The sequence below is a fragment of the Xenopus laevis genome, chromosome 4L, assembly GCF_017654675.1.
Source record: "Xenopus laevis strain J_2021 chromosome 4L, Xenopus_laevis_v10.1, whole genome shotgun sequence".
Taxonomy (NCBI): Eukaryota; Metazoa; Chordata; class Amphibia; order Anura; family Pipidae; genus Xenopus; species Xenopus laevis.
This window is the reverse complement of record NC_054377.1, coordinates 2,322,201-2,342,179: the sequence shown is the minus strand read 5'-3', so window position 1 is coordinate 2,342,179 and position 19,979 is coordinate 2,322,201. Positions and strand designations below refer to the sequence as shown.

Below are 19,979 nucleotides of genomic sequence, written 5' to 3'. Positions count from 1 at the left end.
TGCCTAGTCTGACTCATGAACGCCGGTGCCAGCGATTGCTGATTCTCGTACAACTCCCTGCACCCTTTGCTGCAGTGGAACGGCTGCAATTCCCAGCAGTTGTGTAGAAGTAGTAGTAGTAATAGTAGTAGTAATAATAATAGTAGTAGTAGTAGTAGTAATAATAATAATAATAGTAGTAGTAATAGTAGTAATAATAATAATAATAGTAGTAGTAATAGTAGTAGTAGTAGTAATAGTAGTAGTAATAATAATAGTAGTAGTAGTAGTAGTAGTAATAATAATAATAGTAGTAGTAATAGTAGTAATAATAATAATAATAATAGTAGTAGTAATAGTAGTAGTAGTAGTAATAGTAGTAGTAATAATAATAGTAGTAGTAGTAGTAGTAGTAATAATAATAATAGTAGTAGTAATAGTAGTAGTAGTAGTGTTGTAGTTGAACCACAGAAAGGAAAGGAAGAACCAGAGTAACAATGTACAGGAAACTAAAGGTCAACTTCCCCAAGTGTAGTCTTATTAGAGAAACAACTGCTCTCTAGTGCTGGGCGAATTTGCGCCGTTTTGCCAAAAAATGGGCGAATTTCGCGAAACTGTGAAAAATTCGCAAAACGGCGCCAGTGCCAGTTTTTTTTACGCTGGCGCCTGTTTTTGACGCCGGCCAAAAAAAATTTTTGACGTCGAATTTTTTCCGGCGAATTTTCGCGGGCGTTTTGCGAATAAATTCGCCCATCACTACTGGTCTCCAGATAGTGGACATTGATTGATTATTTTTGGGTTATGGGCAGACAAATTAAAAGGCTGATTCATCTTTATGTTAAATTTTTGTATATAATAGAATGGCTTAAGTTTAAGCAACATTTCAATTGGTCTTATTTGATTATTTTATAGTTTTTTAATTATCAGCCTTTTCCCAGCTTTCAAATAGTATGATACAAAATGGCTCATTCTAAGCAACTTTTCAATTGCCCTTCATTTTTTCTGTTTTACAGTTTTTGAATTATTTGTCTTCTTCTTCTGACACTTTCTAGCTTTCAAATTGGGGTCACTGACCCCATCTAAAAAAAACAAAAATGCTCTATAAGGCTACACATGTATTGTTATTGTTACTTTTTATTACTCATCTTTCTATTCAGGCCTCTCCTATTCATATTCCAGTCTCTTATTCATATCAGTGCATGGTTACTAGGGGAATTTGGACCCTAGCAACCAGACTGCTGAAATTACAAACTGGAGAGCTGCTGAATAAAAAGCTAAATAACTCAAAAACCACAAATAATAAAAAAAATTAAAACCAATTGCAAATTGTCTTAGAGAATCCCTCTCTCTACATCATAAAACAGGACACAGTAAGTTAATGGAATTAGGATGTATCCATGGTAACTGAGCAATATCCCTGCTCATTAGTTTCTAATGTCATTAGACTCGTCTGTAACTTCCGAGATGAGAGGTCGAAAGGGGAAGTTAGACAGCGATTTGTTATTGATCACGAATGGGGTCTTTGAGCTCTGCCTTCGAGTCCCAGAGAGGTCGTCGCTTTGCACACGGCCGGCTAATTGGCTTTTAATATGGAAGCCAGTCCTGCTATTAGATAAGCCTTCTTGGAAATTTAAATCAAGACCACATGTTGGAAAAATCTGCTCAGCTCTGGCTGCGGGGTAATGTCTGTCCCCTCCTGCGCTCGCTACGCCAGTTTCTTCGTCTGTCCTATCAGACGCTGGCAAACTGAATGCAAATATTGGGGGTTAAGCTCTGCTTCCCTCTGAGCAGAATGGAAGTCTACATGAAACCACATATCGGAAGTCCTGCTTAGACATCGGCTGTTACATTGTTACAGGAGTCAGAACTAGCAGTGCAGGGAATAGAAACAGACAGACAATAGCAATGGCTCAACTAGAAACTCCGTAACAATGACCAATGAATGGAATGTGGGAAGTTGCTTAAAATGATATCAGGTAGAGTTGCCCTTTAATGTTAGATGCCCAAGTGTCATTTTGGGAACAGCAGCTGCGGTTGGACTACAATTCCCAGCACTCCCCCATCCCCAGTGGTGCAATTGTCATTAATCTTCATATTCCAGAATGGGAACAGCTGTATTAGGGGGCCTGAAGGGCACCCCCCACCCTGTAACCATGGAAACCAAACACTCATTTTTATTAGTCTGACACAGACCCCTGCACTTTAAAAATAAAAAACTTTGGAAGCCCAAAAATAGACAGAAGGGGCCCTGTGACGCACGAAGCCGTTTTCTGGAGAGGAATCCAATGCGATGTTTAAATATTTATAGATCAGTTGTAGCAACGGTCGTGTTATGAATAAGCCCCATCCTGACAGCGCCGATCTGGGCACCCAGTGGAATATGTAGTGAATGAGCCCCACAGCCCAATATACACAGACCCTGAGCCTCTGCCCCTTCCATCCTCTCCTGCCCCCGTTATTAGAGAAATGAAAGATTCTGCTGAACCAAAGTTCATATCGGAAATGGCCCCGAGGAAGAGTTTGATACAGGAATTTCCTCCCACTCACACAGGGCATTGAACTCCCCGGGTAACGGCCATCGTGTGAATTAATAGTGAGTGTTGTGCGACACGGAACGGACATTGCACTTTCCCAAATTGTCCCATAAAATGCAGCGAGCTACAAACAGTGCTGCAAATAGAAAATGCCTGGACTTCAGGGGTACCCAGGGTACAAATAATCACTCACCCCAAATCTCTCCCTAACTGACCTTCAGACTGGGCCCCCTTAGCTCATAACAAGGTTACAGATATATAGAAACATTGGGGTGTCACCCTGCTATAGTTCCAGGGGTACCCAGGGTACAAATAATCACTCACCCCAAATCTCTCCCTAACTGACCTTCAGACTGGGCCCCCTTAGCTCATAACAAGGTTACAGATATATAGAAACATTGGGGTGTCAGCCTGCTATAGTTCCAGGGGTACCCAGGGTACAAATAATCACTCACCCCAAATCTCCCCCTAACTGACCTTCAGACTGGGCCCCCTTAGCTCATAACAAGGTTACAGATATATAGAAACATTGGGGTGTCACCCTGCTATAGTTCCAGGGGTACCCAGGGTACAAATAATCACTCACCCCAAATCTCTCCCTAACTGACCTTCAGACTGGGCCCCCTTAGCTCATAACAAGGTTACAGATATATAGAAACATTGGGGTGTCACCCTGCTATAGTTCCAGGGGTACCCAGGGCACAAATAAACACTCACCCCAAATCTCCCCCTAACTGACCTTCAGACTGGGCCCCCTTAGCTCATAACAAGGTTACAGATATATAGAAACATTGGGGTGTCACCCTGCTATAGTTCCAGGGGTACCCAGGGCATAAATAAACACTCACCCCAAATCTCCCCCTAACTGACCTTCAGACTGGGCCCCCTTAGCTCATAACAAGGTTACAGATATATAGAAACATTGGGGTAACAGACACCCTGCTATAGTTCCAGGGGTACCCAGGGTACAAATAAGCACTCACCCCAAATCTCCCCCTAACTGACCTTCAGACTGGGCCCCCTTAGCTCATAACAAGGTTACAGATATATAGAAACATTGGGGTGTCACCCTGCTATAGTTCCAGGGGTACCCAGGGTACAAATAAACACTCACCCCAAATCTCCCCCTAACTGACCTTCAGACTGGGCCCCCTTAGCTCATAACAAGGTTACAGATATATAGAAACATTGGGGTGTCACCCTGCTATAGTTTCAGGGGTACCCAGGGTACAAATAAGCACTCACCCCAAATCTCCATAACTTTCAAGTGTATATAAGAAAGCAATTTCTTCACAAACGTTATCCCAAGAGACCTTCTAGTTGAGTCCTCTGTCTCTGTCTCAGGGGGCAGCTTTATACTTAGGGAAGCTCTGGTGAAGGTCAGGGGGTCTCGGACATAAAACCTAAAAAGGTCCTAGTGGCCTATATATAAATCTATAAGTATTTGCATGAATTATAAATTGCAACATTATTCATTATTCTTTGTTATGAGTTTCCTAAAGACACAAGGCAATAATCTTGTATATGAGGCACCTGTGAATCTAATGATACAATTAACGAATTCTGAATTGGGAACAAATGGGAGATTGTTTTCCCTCCTCCTCCTCCTCCTCCTCCTCCTCCTCCTCCTCCTCCTCGTGTCTCTATAACAAATAGGAGGCTGGAGGGACAGGGTTTTGTCTCTGTAACATCTGTCAGTTTAATGAAACATTGGTCTCTCCGTGTGGTTTCCAGAACATTCATTAGACTTGTTCAGTCTGTTTCTTCTTCTGAATTGTTACACAGAGAACGTATTTGTTTTACTTGTGTTGCAAGAAGTTAAATTGTACATATTTGTGTGTTGCCAAACATTATTCTCTCCTTTGGTGCAGGAACCCAGTTGTGGTTTTTCAGGTCGTGTGAATGTTTGCGGAGTCTTTAGAAGCAGAGCAAGGAAAAGGGAGAGAGGAATATTCCATAGGAAGAGGGGGATATGTTAGACAGGGTGTAGTTTGGGGTAGATCAGAGGCAACAATATAGTGGGACATAAAATACAATAGGAAAAAGGCAGAAATTGGCATCCATTGGGTGGAAGTATATTGAGATATATTAAGTAGACATTAAAAGACATTAGGTTCTTTAGTTACATTTGGTGGACATTGGGATACAATGGGTAGAAGTTGGGAAACATGAAGTAGTGGTTGGGAGACCTTAGATTAAGGTGAAAGCTGGGAAACATTGTGTGGAAGTTGGGATGTATTGTGTGGAAGTAGGGTACATTGTGTGGAAGTTGGGATGCATTGTTTAGAAGTAGGGTACATTGTGTGGAAGTTGGGATGTATTGTGTAGAAGTAGGGTACATTGTGTGGAAGTTGAGATGCACTATGTAGAGGTTGGAATGCATTAGGTGGAATTAGGATACATCAGGTAGAAGTTAGCAGATGGATTGTTAAGATACATTAGGTGGACGTTGGGGTACACTGGGTAAAAGTAGGGACATATTAAATAGACATTGGGAGATGGGTTGTTAAGATACATTTGGTGGAAGTTGAGGTACATTGGGTAGAAGTTGGGTGATGGGTTGTTAAGATTCATTAGGTGGAAGTTGAGGTACCTTGGGTAGAAGTTGGGATATACAGTATAAAGTAGAAGCTGGGAGCTGTGTTATTAAGATTCAGTAGGTGGAAGAAGGGGTACATTGAGTAGAAGTTGGGATACATTGGGTTGAAGTTGGGATACATTATGTGGAAGTTGGGATATATTGGGTTGAAGTTGGGATACATTATGTGGAAGTTGGGATATATTGGGTTGAAGTTGGGATACATTATGTGGAAGTTGGGGTATATTGGGTTGAAGTTGGGATGCATTATGTGGAATTTGGGATATATTGGGTAGAAGTTGGGAAACATTAGAAGATATATTGGGTGGAAGTAGAGGTACTTCCACCCAATAATCCCAATGTCCACCAAATGTAACTAAAGGACCTAATGTCTTTTAATGTCTACTGGAGAAGCTTCAGATGGGTTTTTTGCCTTCCTCTGGATCAACTGGCAGATAGGTACTTAATAAAAAGAAAAAAAGAAGGTTGAACTCGATGGACATGTGTCTTTTTTCAACCTTACTTACTATCTTACTATGTTACTATGTTACATTGGGTAGAAGTTGGGATAAATTTGGCAGACGCTGGGAGATGAGTTAATATTCATTAGGTGGAAGTTGGGATACATTGGGTAGAAGTTGGGAGACATTAGAAGATACATTAGGTAAAGTTGGGATACATTAAGTAGAATTTGGGAGACATTAGGTAAAAGTTTGGATGTATTATGTAGACATTGGGATGCAATAGGTAGAAAGAAAAAATGGGGTAAATCAGGCAGAAGACTTGGGGATACATTAGTTAAAAAGTGAGAAGTGATAGATTTGATAGAAGTAAACATGTGCCAGAATGAGTTGTGAGGAGGAATTTGCCCCCAAGCACTTGTATGTATTTAAATATTGTTTGGAATTTGACAGATGTTTCTTATGGTTCTTTAAAATCTCGTTAAGACACGGGGTCATTAAAGTTTAGGAAACAGATCAAATCGAGCTTTTGAGTGCCTGACAGAGCCGTATCCTAAATACCCAGTAACTAGTGGGGGAACACACAGGCCATATAATGACTCTGGCAGAGATTAGCAGGAGACTCCCATTAGAGAATGCTCAGATACACGAGGACAATCAGAAGAAACTCACATTACTTCTCTCCTCTCAGGTTCTTCAGTTCATCAAGGGCAGAAATGACCATGACTTGCAACCAAAATGCCACCATCACTCAAAGGACAGGCTGGTGTAAATTACCCCGGGACACTCTGGAACGGTAAGAACCCTCTCTGCTGTTACTCACATGGCTACTACTGGCATCACTTGCCACATGGCTACTACTGGCATCACTTGCCACATGGCTACTACTGGCATCACTTGCCACATGGCTACTACTGGCATCACTTGCCACATGGCTACTACTGGCATCACTTGCCACATGGCTACTACTGGCATCACTTGCCACATGGCTACTACTGGCATCACTTGCCACATGGCTATTCCCTGATTCAGCTCCCTGTTGGCATTGGGGTTAGATGTGATAGAGGCCAGAATCAGATACTCAAGTTGTACTCAGTATCTAGGGGGCAAATTCACTAAAGGACGAAGCGCCTAACGCTAGCATTAATTCACTAGCGTAGCGCATTTTCGTTAATTCGGCGATTCACTAACGAACGCTGCCGTAGTGTTACTTCGCACCCTTACGCCTGTCGAATTTGCGCAATGGACATAACTACGCAAATTCACTGAAGCGCGCATTTTTCTGAACGCTACCTTTTACGCTAGACTTCCTTCACCACCTCAGACCAGGCAAAGCGCAATAGAGTAGATAGGGATTGCTTCAAAAAAAGTCCCAAAAAGTCCCAAAAAACGCTCCCCTCCTTCCCCCCTACATTTCCTAACTCATGGCAACTTAACTATACAGTGGGCACATGTGTAGGGCAAAATAAACATTTTATTTGCTGTTTTGAAGGTTTCCCAGGCTTGTGTAGTGATTCTACGTATTCCTCCATTGTAACTTCAATTTGGCGCCGTATGCAAATTAAGCATCGCTAGCGTAACTTCGCTGTGCTTGGCGAATTAGCGGTAGTGTAACTTCGCAACCTTACGCTTCCCCTGAGCGCAACTTTTAGTGAATTTGCGTAGCGCTGGCGAAAATACGCCTGGCGAAGTGTGGGGAATCGGACGCTGGCGCAACTACGCATCTTAGTGAATTTGCCCCTAAGAGTCATTCATGTGTTGGTGGAACAATGGAGTTAAATACAGTTAAATATAGTTTAACTATAACAATGTCAAACAAGGGATGAGCGCCAGAGTTATGTTTCGGTGGGTTTTGCTTTAGCAAATGGGGAAACTGATAATCTGGAGCCCAACAAGCATCTATGGGGCATTGGATAGATAGTAAGCCTTTGTAACAAGGGGGAATTTTCACTAGTGTTTCTCTTTCAGCTTTATTGTTACATTGGGGTGGATTTATCAAAGAGTGAAGTTAGAGATCTCCACAGTCCGCAGAGTGAAATACCGCCTCTCTCCATTCATTTCAATGGGTATTTTAAAGGCGTATTTATCAAATGCTGAACTTTCACTATCACCCTTTGATAAATACACCTTTAAAAATTGCATAGAAATGAATGGAGAGGCGGACTCTGGAGATCTCTAACTTCACTCTTTGATAAATCTACCCCAAATCTACCCTCAACTCTCCCCTTTAATGCTGTCTCTTCTTCTCTCTCCTATTTTTTGCGTAGCCTTCCCTCTGCTCTCGGTTGTTTCTCTGTACACGGTAACATAGTAAGTTAAATTGAAAAAAAGAGACATGTCCATCAAGTTCAACCTTAAAGGAGAACTAAACCCTAGAAATGAATGTGGCTATAAATGTCCTATTTTATATAGTGAACTTATTGCACGAGGCTAAAGTTTGAGCTTGTCAATAGCAGCAATGATCCAGGACTTCAAACTTGTCACAGGGGGTCACCATCTTGGAAAGTGTCTGTGACACTCACATGCTCAGTGGGCTCTGATTGGCTGTTGAGAAGCTAAGCTTAGGGCTCGGCACTAATTCTCCAGCAGAAAATGAGCTTCCCTGGCTGTAATATAAGCTGATGCTACAGGTTTGCTGATTATTCAATTCTGATGCTAATTGCACTGGTTTCTGTGCTGCCATGTAGTAATTATGTGTATTAATTACTAATCAGCCTTATATTGTGACATTTCTATTCTATGTGTACTGTATATTGTGAGTGGCTCCCTAAGCTCAGTAAGTGACAGCAGCACAGAGCATGTGAATCAGCAGAAAAGAAGATGGGGAGCTACTGGGGCATCTTTGGAGACACAGATCTTTACTGCTAAAAGGCTGTGGTTGCCTTGGGCTGGTACAGAAGCACAAAACATCATGTACAACATTTCTACCTACTTCTTTAGTTAGGCTTTAGTTCTCCTTTAAGTCTATATATAACCTGCCTAACTGCCTGTTGATCCAGAGGAAGACAAACCCCTAGTCAATTTGCCTCAGAGAGGGAGAAATCCTTCCTGACTCCAAAATGGCAATGGGACCAGTCCCTGGATCAACTTGTACTATGAGCTCTCTCCCATATCCCTGTATTCCCTCACTTGCTAAACACCATCCAATTCCAGGATCACATCCCTCACTCTCTCCGTGGGAATCGGGAACAGTCCAAGCCACATTTCAGGTTCTTCTCCAAAAACACAACTTGGTTGGAATTTCAAATGAGGCTGGAAACCCAATGTCCCACAGAACATGCAAGGCATTGTGGGATACGTCTCCTAATGGGGACCTCACCTTAACCCTGTCATTAAACCTGTTTGTCAGTTGGGCGGCTCCTGCTGGATTATCCTCTCCCTCAGGCAGTGGCTCAGTTGTGCAATTTGTGTCAGGCTCTTTTATCATCCGTGTAATGTTACAGATTGTCTCATATTCTTCCAATTAAGTCGCTAAACGCTTGGTCAGCCCCGGGCCCCAAAGCATCACAAGGGCCTTTTGGGTGTTGAAATTATAATTGCCCTGTCTGCTTATTTACATCCAGTGTAAACATAGAACTCCCCAATTGAGGCTCCTCTAGAGCAGTTTCCAGTATATATATATATATATATATATATATAGTTCTGGAACCAACACGTGAGAGTCACTGGACTGATGGAAAAGGGGAACTTGATACATTTCTGACAAATAACAGTATGGCAGCTCCCACCTATGTGATTAAAGATAAAGAAAGGTGACTAGACAGAAGAACCTAAGTCAGTATATTACCTGGGCCTGGTGATGGCAGGTGAGTTACCCAATGCCCCTCCGACCTCCGTTCCACCCAACCATGTGACCCTAGTGATGTAACAAAGCTGAGAGGAAAGCTGACAGTTGCTCTGTATGTACCAGCTGCCACCCCTATGCCTTATACTTATCTACACTTTGTACCTTTGATTTACCTGCTGATGATTTAAATAGACTGTACCCTTGTTGCCTCCCCAATGGTTAGATATGATGGGTGCTAGCTTCAGGGTAGGACTACACGGGCGTTTTTCGATCCGACGCGTTGCGACAAATCGCATGCAACGGAAATAAGGTAAGTGAATGCGTTGTCGGATGAAGTTGCATCGTTGATGCGACCCGACTGTTGGATGCAGACACATCACATAACCTGCATCCGACAGTCGTGGCGCGTCAGATCAACGCTGGGACTTCATCTGACATTTCTATCCCTTAGAATCGGATTATACAGACGTTTTCGGTGAGATCCGACGCGTGGCGACAAATAAGGTAAGAGATAGAAATGCCGGATGAAGTCGCAGCGTTGATCCGACGCGAAACGACTGTCAGATGCAGACACTGCACTCTGTGTCTGCATCCGACAGTCATGTTGCGTCGGATCAAAGCTGCGACTTCATCCGACAATGCATTCACTTACCTTAGTTCCGTCGCATGCAATTTGTTGCATGTGATTTATCGCAGCGTGCCGGATCGCGTCGAAAACATCCGTGTAGTCCTACCCTTAGATATTACTCTGATTTAGGGGGGAGGTTATGGCTTTAGTACAGCCCTGTACCTAAGGTGCTCGTTTTCTACCACTGGTTTGCAAACTGCTACAACTTTATGTTAAAAGGGGTTGTTCTCCTTTAAATGAACTGGTAGTATGACGTAGATAGTGATATTCTGAGACAATTTGCAATTGGTTTTCATTTTTTGTTATTTATGGTTTTTGAGTTATTTAGCTTTTTATTCAGCAGCTCTCCACATTGCAATTTCTGGCTGCTAGGGTCCAAATTCCCCTAGCAACCATGCACTGATTTGAATAAGAGACAGAAATATGAATAGTAGAGGCCTGAATAGAAAGATTGGTAATAAAAAGTAGCAATAACAATACATTACAGAGCATTTGTTTTTTAGATGGGGTCAGTGACCCCCATTTGAAAGCTGGAAAGAGTCAGAAGAGGAAGGCAAATATTTCAAAAACTTTAAAAAATTAAGACCAATTGAAAAGTTGCTTAGAATTGGCTATTCTATAACATACTAAAAGTTAACCCCATGAAGTATCACCCTCCCCTGGCTTGTGTCATCCAATTTAGTGTTTGTTCAGATTCTTCTTTATCATAATCTATTTGTTGTTTAGATTCATTGTAATTCATTGTTTTTAATGGTCCCTTATTAAAGATCATTGTGTGTTACAGGGAGGCCCATTTATCAAAGGTCAAATTTCGATTTAATTTTTTTTTTTAAACTCCTATAAACTCCCATGAACTCGAAATTCGACCAATCGAAATTTATTTTAAAAATCAAATTTTTCAAACTCGGGAGAATAGGATTGAATTCGAATTTTAAAAACTCGATTCGAGTTTTTTTTCCTCCGAATGTCAGGAAGGCTGCAAACAACTCAAAAATGATCCCTGGACGTCTCCCGTTGAATTAAACAGCAATTGGCCAGGATTTAGGTGGCGAATAGTCTAAATCGAGTTCTTAAAGGGACAGAGTATGATAAAACTCTGAAAATCAAGTCCGAATTTTTTTAAAAAACTCGTATTGAATTTGAATAACTCTCTAGACAGTTTTGACCATAAAATTTAGAGGGGCAGCGTGGGAAGGTTGTAGCTGATTCTAAATGGGGAGGTTCACCTTTAAGGTAATTTTTAGTATGTTATAGAATGGCTACTGCTAAGCAACGTTTCAATTGGCCTTCATTTTTTTATAGTTTTTGAATTATTCTGACTTTCAAATGGGGGTCAGTGACCCCATCTAAAAAAAAAACAAATGCTCTGTAAGGCTACACGTTTATTGTTACTTTTTATGCCTCATCTTTCTATTCCAGCCTCTCCTATTCATATTCCAGTCTCTTATTCAAATCATTGCATGGTTGCTAGGGTAACATGGACCCTAGCAACCAGACTGCTGAAATTACAACATTGAGAGCTGACTCTCTCAACATTATTTAAAAGCTAATTTTAAGGTACAAAAACACTTGAAAATATGTGTTTACTCCTTTTAGGTCACTACTAGCTGTGCCAAAGGTTCACTTACCTAATAAATATTTATATGTGTGTTTTATAGGCACATTTAAAGCAGTTTCGTGACATATAAGAACAATAAACACCACTATAAAAAGTTTTGCGAAAGATAAAATATGTCAAAGAATGTTCTGGGAACACCATACCCTCTCTTATACTCCTGCACTGAACAGCCGGGAAGGGCCAGACGAAATGGCGTCTTCTTTAGGCGACTTATCTCCCCGAACTGCCTACCCGCCGGCTAGAATATAAAACTTAATTGGCTTTTGCCAGAGAGCCCAGATAACATGGCAGGTGCACTTGGATACTTTTGAATCAATTTAAGATAAGCAAGGAAACAGCTGTAACAATTTAAGATAAGCAGGTCTCTGTGATTTGCAGCTTAAAGAACAATTCACCTTCATTAGCACTAGATAGGTACCTAATATATAGAGACAAGAGGAAAGTGTTGGAAGGGTTACTGTCTGCTCTCTCTCATTTCCCTACAGAAATAGGGATTGGTAACACTAGATAGGTACCTAATATATAGAGACAAGAGGAAAGTGTTGGAAGGGTTACTGTCTGCTCTCTCTCATTTCCCTACAGAAATAGGGATTGGTAACACTAGATAGGTACCTAATATATAGAGACAAGAGGAGAGTGTTGGAAGGGTTACTGTCTGCTCTCTCTCATTTCCCTACAGAAATAGGGATTGGTAGCACTAGATAGGTACCTAATATATAGAGACAAGAGGAAAGTGTTGGAAGGGTTACTGTCTGCTCTCTCTCATTTCCCTACAGAAATAGGGATTGGTAACACTAGATAGGTACCTAATATATAGAGACAAGAGGAAAGTGTTGGAAGGGTTACTGTCTGCTCTCTCTCATTTCCCTACAGAAATAGGGATTGGTAACACTAGATAGGTACCTAATATATAGAGACAAGAGGAAAGTGTTGGAAGGGTTACTGTCTGCTCTCTCTCATTTCCCTACAGAAATAGGGATTGGTAACACTAGATAGGTACCTAATATATAGAGACAAGAGGAAAGTGTTGGAAGGGTTACTGTCTGCTCTCAATGAGAGCAGAGCAGACAGTAACCCTTCCAACACTTTCCCTTTTCGGCCTGTCCTGTTCCTGAGCTTGTTGATGTTATGTCTTTGCTATTTTATTTTCCTCTAAGATGCCCTTGGCACATGCCTTTCCTGCCCTGCCCTACGTTAGCCATAATACAAGGCAAAGTGGGACAAGGCTATGTAGGAGAATTTTGGTAAATTTCTGTAAGTGGCCCCTAGTGTTGGACCCTGTAGGGCCTATTACCCAGTGCAGCAAACAGGGGCCCTATTATGGTCTGTGGATGTAACATTTCGCATCAGCCGGAAACAGGGACTCATGTAATTGTCTCTGGGCTTTCTCTGTCGTCAGCCTGTCCTGTGTGGCCCTTATTGATTAGCCTACATGAGCCCAAGCTAAACCGGAAACAGGAAAGGAGCCTGGATCAAAACTACTGTGGGACACAAAGGGGCGTCATATTTAAAAAAAAACTGCTGCTATACGAGAGTGTCAACTATAAAGATGAATTTGTATGCTGCAGACAATGATTTTGAAAAATTGCAATTGGTCTTTGTTTAATTCCCCATAGGAAATATGGACTGGTAGAACTAGATAGGTACCTAATATATAGAGACATACATTGTTTTTATCCACCAGGTCGGAGAGGCACCAGATATTTATCCTGGGAATATTGTCTCAGGGATCACGTCATACAAGGATATAAAAGTCTCTGCAATTAGTTTAAACCCAGCAAGAGCTCCGGGAACAGGGAGAGCGACTGTTATTCTCGATTGCCAGGCAAATCCTCGTAGATAGAAATTCGCTCTCACCCTGAAATCTAAAGATCACAATTAGCAACAATCAGACTGAATAAAAACCCAAGGAACCCCGAGAGGCAGAATCGCTGATCTGCTTATTTCTCTCGCACTGATACAACATTCATCGCTCCCTTTGAGACTTCTCGCGGTTTTACCGGAAAATTTGGACGCTTCTGACAACATAGATAGTTGTTCTTACAGGAACGATCCATGAACTGGTCTCAGATTTTACACTGGAAACAAACAGTCATCAATATAAATATTTGCAGCGTCCAAGTGATGACAGTTGGCCCTTTAATAGACAGCGTCCCATCCCCCGTTGACGCCCATTGCTCTGCGTCCGCGCAAAACACACTGGGGAACGATCAATGGGGTTCCAAAAATTTCAGGATAAGAAATGGTTAAAAATATTTAAAGGGTACTGTACACTTTTAATTAGCTTTTTGTAGATGGGCCTATTCTGAACAGCTTTCCAATTGGTCTTCATTATTTTATAAGGTTCTTGAATGAAGTTGATAGAGAGCAGTATAATAATCACGGCCACTTCATGTTTAATGACCCCAGAATATAAATCAGTATAAATACAGCACTTACTTGATGTCCCCAGAACTTGTAGGGTTAGGGTTAGGGTTAGGGTTAGGTTTATAGTGATTTTAGCTCTTCCACAAGCAAATAACCAGGGGTGAACTGCCATTCACGACTTCTGATACTCGCTCAGTGAGTGTTTTACCTATGTCTCCCCTCTGTGCACTAACCTACTGTTTTGTTTTATTTCCAGGTCTCAGTCCGTGTCCCCCCCACCTGTGCTGTCTCCAATCAAAATCACTTCCTACCCCTTGAGTGACAGTGAAGAATTCTGCAGATCCACCCACTTTCCCAGCATCCCCAGTAATAAGCTGGTCATCAAGGACTGGACCCTGCGAGGATCAAACGCCCGTGACGGCCACCTAAGGGCTTCGGGGGCTGATTCTTCGAGCCCTCTCCTAAAGTCGGTGAGCGTTGCTTGCCTGGATAATAGACTCTCTGTCTTTAAAGGGCCCAGCCAAAAGGAAAATGTTGAAGAGCCCAAGGATGGGATTGGGGGACTTCATCTGAATCGGAGCACACTTTCCTTGGGATTTGCTGCCAACCAGCGCAATCGCTCTCTCAACAGGGCCCCAGTGCGCAGCCAAGCGCTCGATATTCGCCGGAAAATTTCACAATGGGAGTGCCGCAAGGATTGCACCCCCAAACTGAGCTTGTTCATGGACAGAGGAGATCAGGACGACCTCTCCGCCAGTGAAGGATGTTCCAGCATTTTGACTTCACCATGCAGCGAAAAGACCTTTGACTTTAAAGGGTATCGGAGAATGAGCAAGACGTTTTCCGAGTGTTCCTATCCAGAAACCGAAGAGGAGGAGGCGTCTTTGGAACGGGATTCTCATCACAGGTTCGAAAGGAGGTCAAGTCGGACTGAGCCGGCCAATGCTTTCATCAGGGGCTACTCGAGGAAGGACTCTTCTGCCGTGCTCAACAGAATCCAGAAGATTGAGAAGGCCCTCAAGGACAACCCTGGCATGGGCCTCCCGCAGTTGCCCAGCAGTTGTTACAATGTGGAATCAGGCAGGAAAAAGTCCATTACGTCCGGTACTTTAGACAGTCCCATTGACACCGGGGGAATCGGCAAAGTTGGACCTGTACATAATGTAAATGATAAGGAACAAACACTTGATAAAAACTCCAAAACTGTGCTGAACAATTGCCAAACACCCAGCCCCGAGGTCAACCCTGTCCCCAAGCCCAAACGGACCTTTGAGTATGAAGCCGACAGAAACCACAGGGGCAAACCCAGCAATGGCCTGACTTGTTCCCCCACGGCTGTTTCGCCTCCCCCTCTCCCCTCTACCCCAGCGCCCCCGGCCACAAGGAGGTCCAAGAAAGACTCTCACCGGAAAAGCCAAAGCAGGTAAATCAATGCCTTTATACACAAGCCACAAATTGTTGACCAATATAGGGGCAAATTAGCATTGGGATACCCCAGAGGCACCACCTGATCTGGTAAAACACCTGCCAAGGCCGGGGCCTGTATTACAAATTTACTGGCAATATAGTTGCCGGTAAATTTTTAATACCCTTAACAAAAGCCCTTGGCTCGCCCCCAATCTGCTTGTAGCGTAACTTTTCTCCACCTTCTGGCCATTGCACAACATGGCTCCACCCCCTTTTATGTCACGGCCTGCCCCTTTTACTCCATGACCCGCCCCCTTTACATCACGGTCCGCCCCTTCCCGCCTCCCACCACTGGCCGGTAGAAAATGTTATGAAAATGTGACAACCCTACCTGATCCTTCCATCTCCAACTGATGCTCCTGCCTCTCACCCTCCAGAGAAATACTCATTGCAAGGGAGACCCCACTTTACTGCATATGGGGTTACACCATCATATTGTACATACAGTATGGCAGCTCTCACCCACATATATATATATATATATATATATATATATATATTGTATATAAATACAGAGAAAAGAAAGTTATCCATGGGAGAGAACAGCGTACAGGGGTAAATAATAGGAACATCTAGTACAGTAAGGGGGTTATTTACTACAATCTGAATTTATCTCATTATTTAAATAAAAAAAAACTCCCAACCCCGATTTGACCTTATTTATTAATTAAAAAAACTCAAATGAATCGGATCAGGAAAAAAAAACCAATAAAATCGAGCAAAAGCCCAAACTTTTTTCCTGACTAGCTCGATTTATTCAGGATTTTGCCTGATCTGATTCATTTGGTTTTTTTTATATTAATAATTAAGGTCAATTGGGGTATAATAAATCTTGAAAAATGCGAAATTTTTTTAGTTTTTGCCCTAAAAAGCCTGATCAGATAAAATTGAGTTTAGTAAATAACCCCCTAGATGTCCGGTGGAATTTATGGGCAGTTAATCCGGAAAATTCCATGCTGCTACAGAGTACTCAAATATATGATGCTGAGGGTCAAATTATTTGTTGGTTTAATCTGGAAGGGGCTCCTTCCTGTATGTTACTTAAGGGGAAGTTCACTTCCCTATCAGCATTGTGTTTATTTCTGCCCTTGGATTCTGCTTCCATTAAATTAAAATTATTTTCCTCCTAAGGAGGTCAGTGACCCCGACAACCAACAGCAGCCTGCCTGTGTGTCTCCCTTTCTGTCTGTTTGTCTCATTCCACATCTTGCTAACAGCTCTTACATATGTTTTAAAGGAGTTGTTCACCTTTAAATTAACTGTTAGTATGATGTAGAGAGGGATATTCTGACACAATTTCCAATTGGTTTTCATTTTTTATTACTTGTGATTTTTGACTTATTTAGCTTTTTGTTCAGCAGCTCTCCAGTTTATAATTTCAGCACTCTGGTTGCTAGGGTCTTGTTTACCTTAGCAACCAGGCAGTGACTTGAATAAGAAACTGGAATTTGTATAGGAGAGGTCCTTAACAAAAAGATAAGTAATACAAATTAACTATAAGATTAACATTACAGCCTTAAAGAGCAATAGGTTATGGTCTGCCGGGGTCAGTGACCCCTGTCTAAAAACTTGAAAGGGTCAGAAATCATTCAAAAACTACAACAAATGAACAATAAAGACCAACTGAAAAGTTGGCCATTCTATAACATACTAAAAGTTAACTTCCAGGTGAACCACCCCTTCAGTGTTTAGCCCCTATTAACCTATTACTCTCTGGCATCTTCTTGGATCTTCCAGAAAATCTCTAGAGTTCGAGGACGAATCGAGCGTCCAGTCTGTGAGTCCGTCTTCCCCTGTAGAAAACGGTACGGAAAAGCAGCCCCGCTCGGGGCCCAAAAGCACTTTAGAAGAGAACGCCTATGAAGATATCGTTGGTAAGTGAGGCCAATTAAATTATTCGCTGCACTGCTGGTTCTTGCCACTGGGAATACTGACTGATGCTACATTCTTTCATGAGTTCCAAAAAGCAGTGCAAAGCAATGTGGCAACTGATAATGTTTAATCGGTGGAGAGATGCTTGGGATAAAACTAGGTTTTGTTATCTGATGGCAGCGTATTTAAGTGCTCTATAATATAAAATTACCCCTTATCTTAAATGTTTTTTATGTATAATCGGGATACAAGTGGCCATACACACGATCTCTCCCCGATATGCCCACATTGAGGTGGTCGATATCTGGCTGATCATAATGCTGCCAATATGGGTGGTCGGATTTGGGAACCATATCTATGAACAGATGCGGCCAAGATTTGAAGGGATTTTTAACTCTTCCCGATCTGGCCGACTTTCGTATTGTTCTGTATCAATCTTGTATCAGTATTGGCAATACATTGGTAGTGTATCAGTAATCAGTATTGTATTGGTAATCAGTCAGTAATGTATTGGCAATGTATCAGTACTGTTTTGGCAATGTATTGGTAATGCATTTGTAATCAATCAGTAATGTATTGATAATCAATCAGTAATGTATTGGCAATGTATCAGTACTCTATTGGCAATACATTGGTAGTGTATTATAATCAATCAGTAATGTATTGGTATTGTATCAGTAATGTATTTGTAATGTATCAGTACTGTATTGGCAATACAATGGTAATCAATCAGTAATGTTTTGGCAATGTATTGGTAATGTATTAGTATTGTATCAGTAACGTATTGGCACGGTATCAGTAATGTATTGGTAATGTATTGGCAATACATTGGTAATCAATCAGTATTGTAATTAATCAATAATGCATTGGCAATGTATTGGTTATGTATTAGTATTGTATCAGTAACGTATTGGCAATGTATTGGCACGGTATCAGTAATATATTCGAAATGTATTGGTATTGTATAAGTACTGTATTGGCAATACATTGGTAATCAATCAGTATTGTAATCAATCAGTGATATATTGGCAATGTGTTGGTACTGTATCAGTAATATACTGGTAATTAGTCGTGAGCTAATTTTTTCTCCAGCAATGGTTTCATGGCAAAATGCTGCATTTCGCCCTCTGTAAAAAAAAAGTTCGCGAAATTGTGGCAAAAATTTGCCGCAGAAAAAAAACTCTGAGACAAAAAAAAGACACCAAGACAAAACAGTCACAGAGACAAAAAAAGTTGCCACAAGAAAAAACTCCCATTGCTCTTAATGCATTTGGAACGAGAAAAATTCAATTCCATTGACTTCAAGCTGTGTTGCGAATTTTTCGCCATTTTCGCTATTTGTAATCAATCAGTAATGTATAAATAAGGAGCCTGTAATCAGTAATGTGCCGGTGATATCATGGAAATGTATCATTAGAATATCATCAATGTATCAGTAATGTATTAGTCAGTACTGTTGTGCCCTACAGTAATACAAGGACAGACAGTGTTATACATTATACAGAGTGCAGAAAGATCACCGGATGCCGCCCTCTGATTGGCTACAAGTTGGTCTGGCCTTATAATATAATGTTTTGGCTAAGGGTTGGCTGTTCGCCTTTAAGTTAACTCTTAGTAGGATGCAGAGAGAGATATTCTGAGACAATTTGCAATTGGTTTTCATTTTTTATTATTTGTGGTTTTTATTCAGAAGCTCTCCAGTTTGCAGTTTCAGCCATCTGGTTGCTAGGGTCCAGATTCCCCTAGCAACCATGCACTGATTTGAATAAGAGTCTGGAATATGAATAGGAGAGGCCTGAATAGAAAGATGAATAATAAAAAGTAGCAATGACAATAAATGTGTAGTCTTATTGAGTAATTGTTTTTTAGATGGGGTCAGTGACCCCCGTTTGAAAGCTGGATAATGTCAGAAAAAGAAGGCAAACAATTCAAGAATTATAAAAAAAAAAAAATAATGAAGACCAATTGAAAAGTTGCTTAGAATAGGCCATTCTATAGCATACAAAACATTGACATAAAGATGAGCCAAGAGGGAGAAAGTAGGGTGAGAAAATAACAATATTAGTGCAAATTAATTAAACGACCAGTTCAGAAGTGCAACTCCCAGCACCCTCTGCTGAAGGTGTGAGCAGGGGCTTCCCATATATAGATTTATAGATGTATATAGGATTTTACTTTGCTACTGGGCTGAGTAGTATAATAATCACCCCTAACCCTGACACATACAGAACAGCAGGATCATTAGGGCCCCACGTGGGCCCCGAACCCACACACAAAATATTTACGTCAACCTGAAATGATGAATCTCCCCAGTGGGAAAGAATTGAGGGGTCCAGGTGAGTCATGTCTCAAATATTCCCTTCCCTGGAGCTGAAAGGTGATACGGGGGCTGCGTGGGAACAGATTCCAGGATCAGGGGACAAGTGGAGGTGCTGCCATACCGCATTCTATACTGTGCCCCGACGTTTCTTCCATTTCTGAGATTTAGATGGTGATGAGGGACAGGGGAGTGCTCCCGTCTTTGTGTCAGCGCCCCTGAATCTATACCTCATGATTTTTATGATGTCGTTTTTATTTCTAAATGACACTGGGGCTCATTTATCAACACTGGGCAAATTTGCTCACGGGCAGTTGCCAATAGCAACCAATCAGTGATTAGCTTTTTAAGGCCAGCTGCAAGTAGAACAA

General features: G+C 41.6%; 1 protein-coding gene across 2 annotated transcripts in view; it reads left to right on the top strand.

Moving 5' to 3' along the window:
- The window catches only part of dennd2b.L (DENN domain containing 2B L homeolog), a 71,938-nt gene that overhangs the window by 26,630 nt on the left and 25,329 nt on the right, over positions 1-19,979 (top strand). For both annotated transcript variants that reach the window (XM_041589691.1, XM_041589690.1), the window contains 3 exons: positions 6,244-6,348; positions 14,209-15,375; positions 17,157-17,293. In XM_041589691.1, the coding sequence (XP_041445625.1) occupies positions 6,269-6,348; positions 14,209-15,375; positions 17,157-17,293 (1,384 nt within the window). In that variant the 5' untranslated portion in view covers positions 6,244-6,268. The remainder of the gene's footprint in view (positions 1-6,243; positions 6,349-14,208; positions 15,376-17,156; positions 17,294-19,979) is intronic.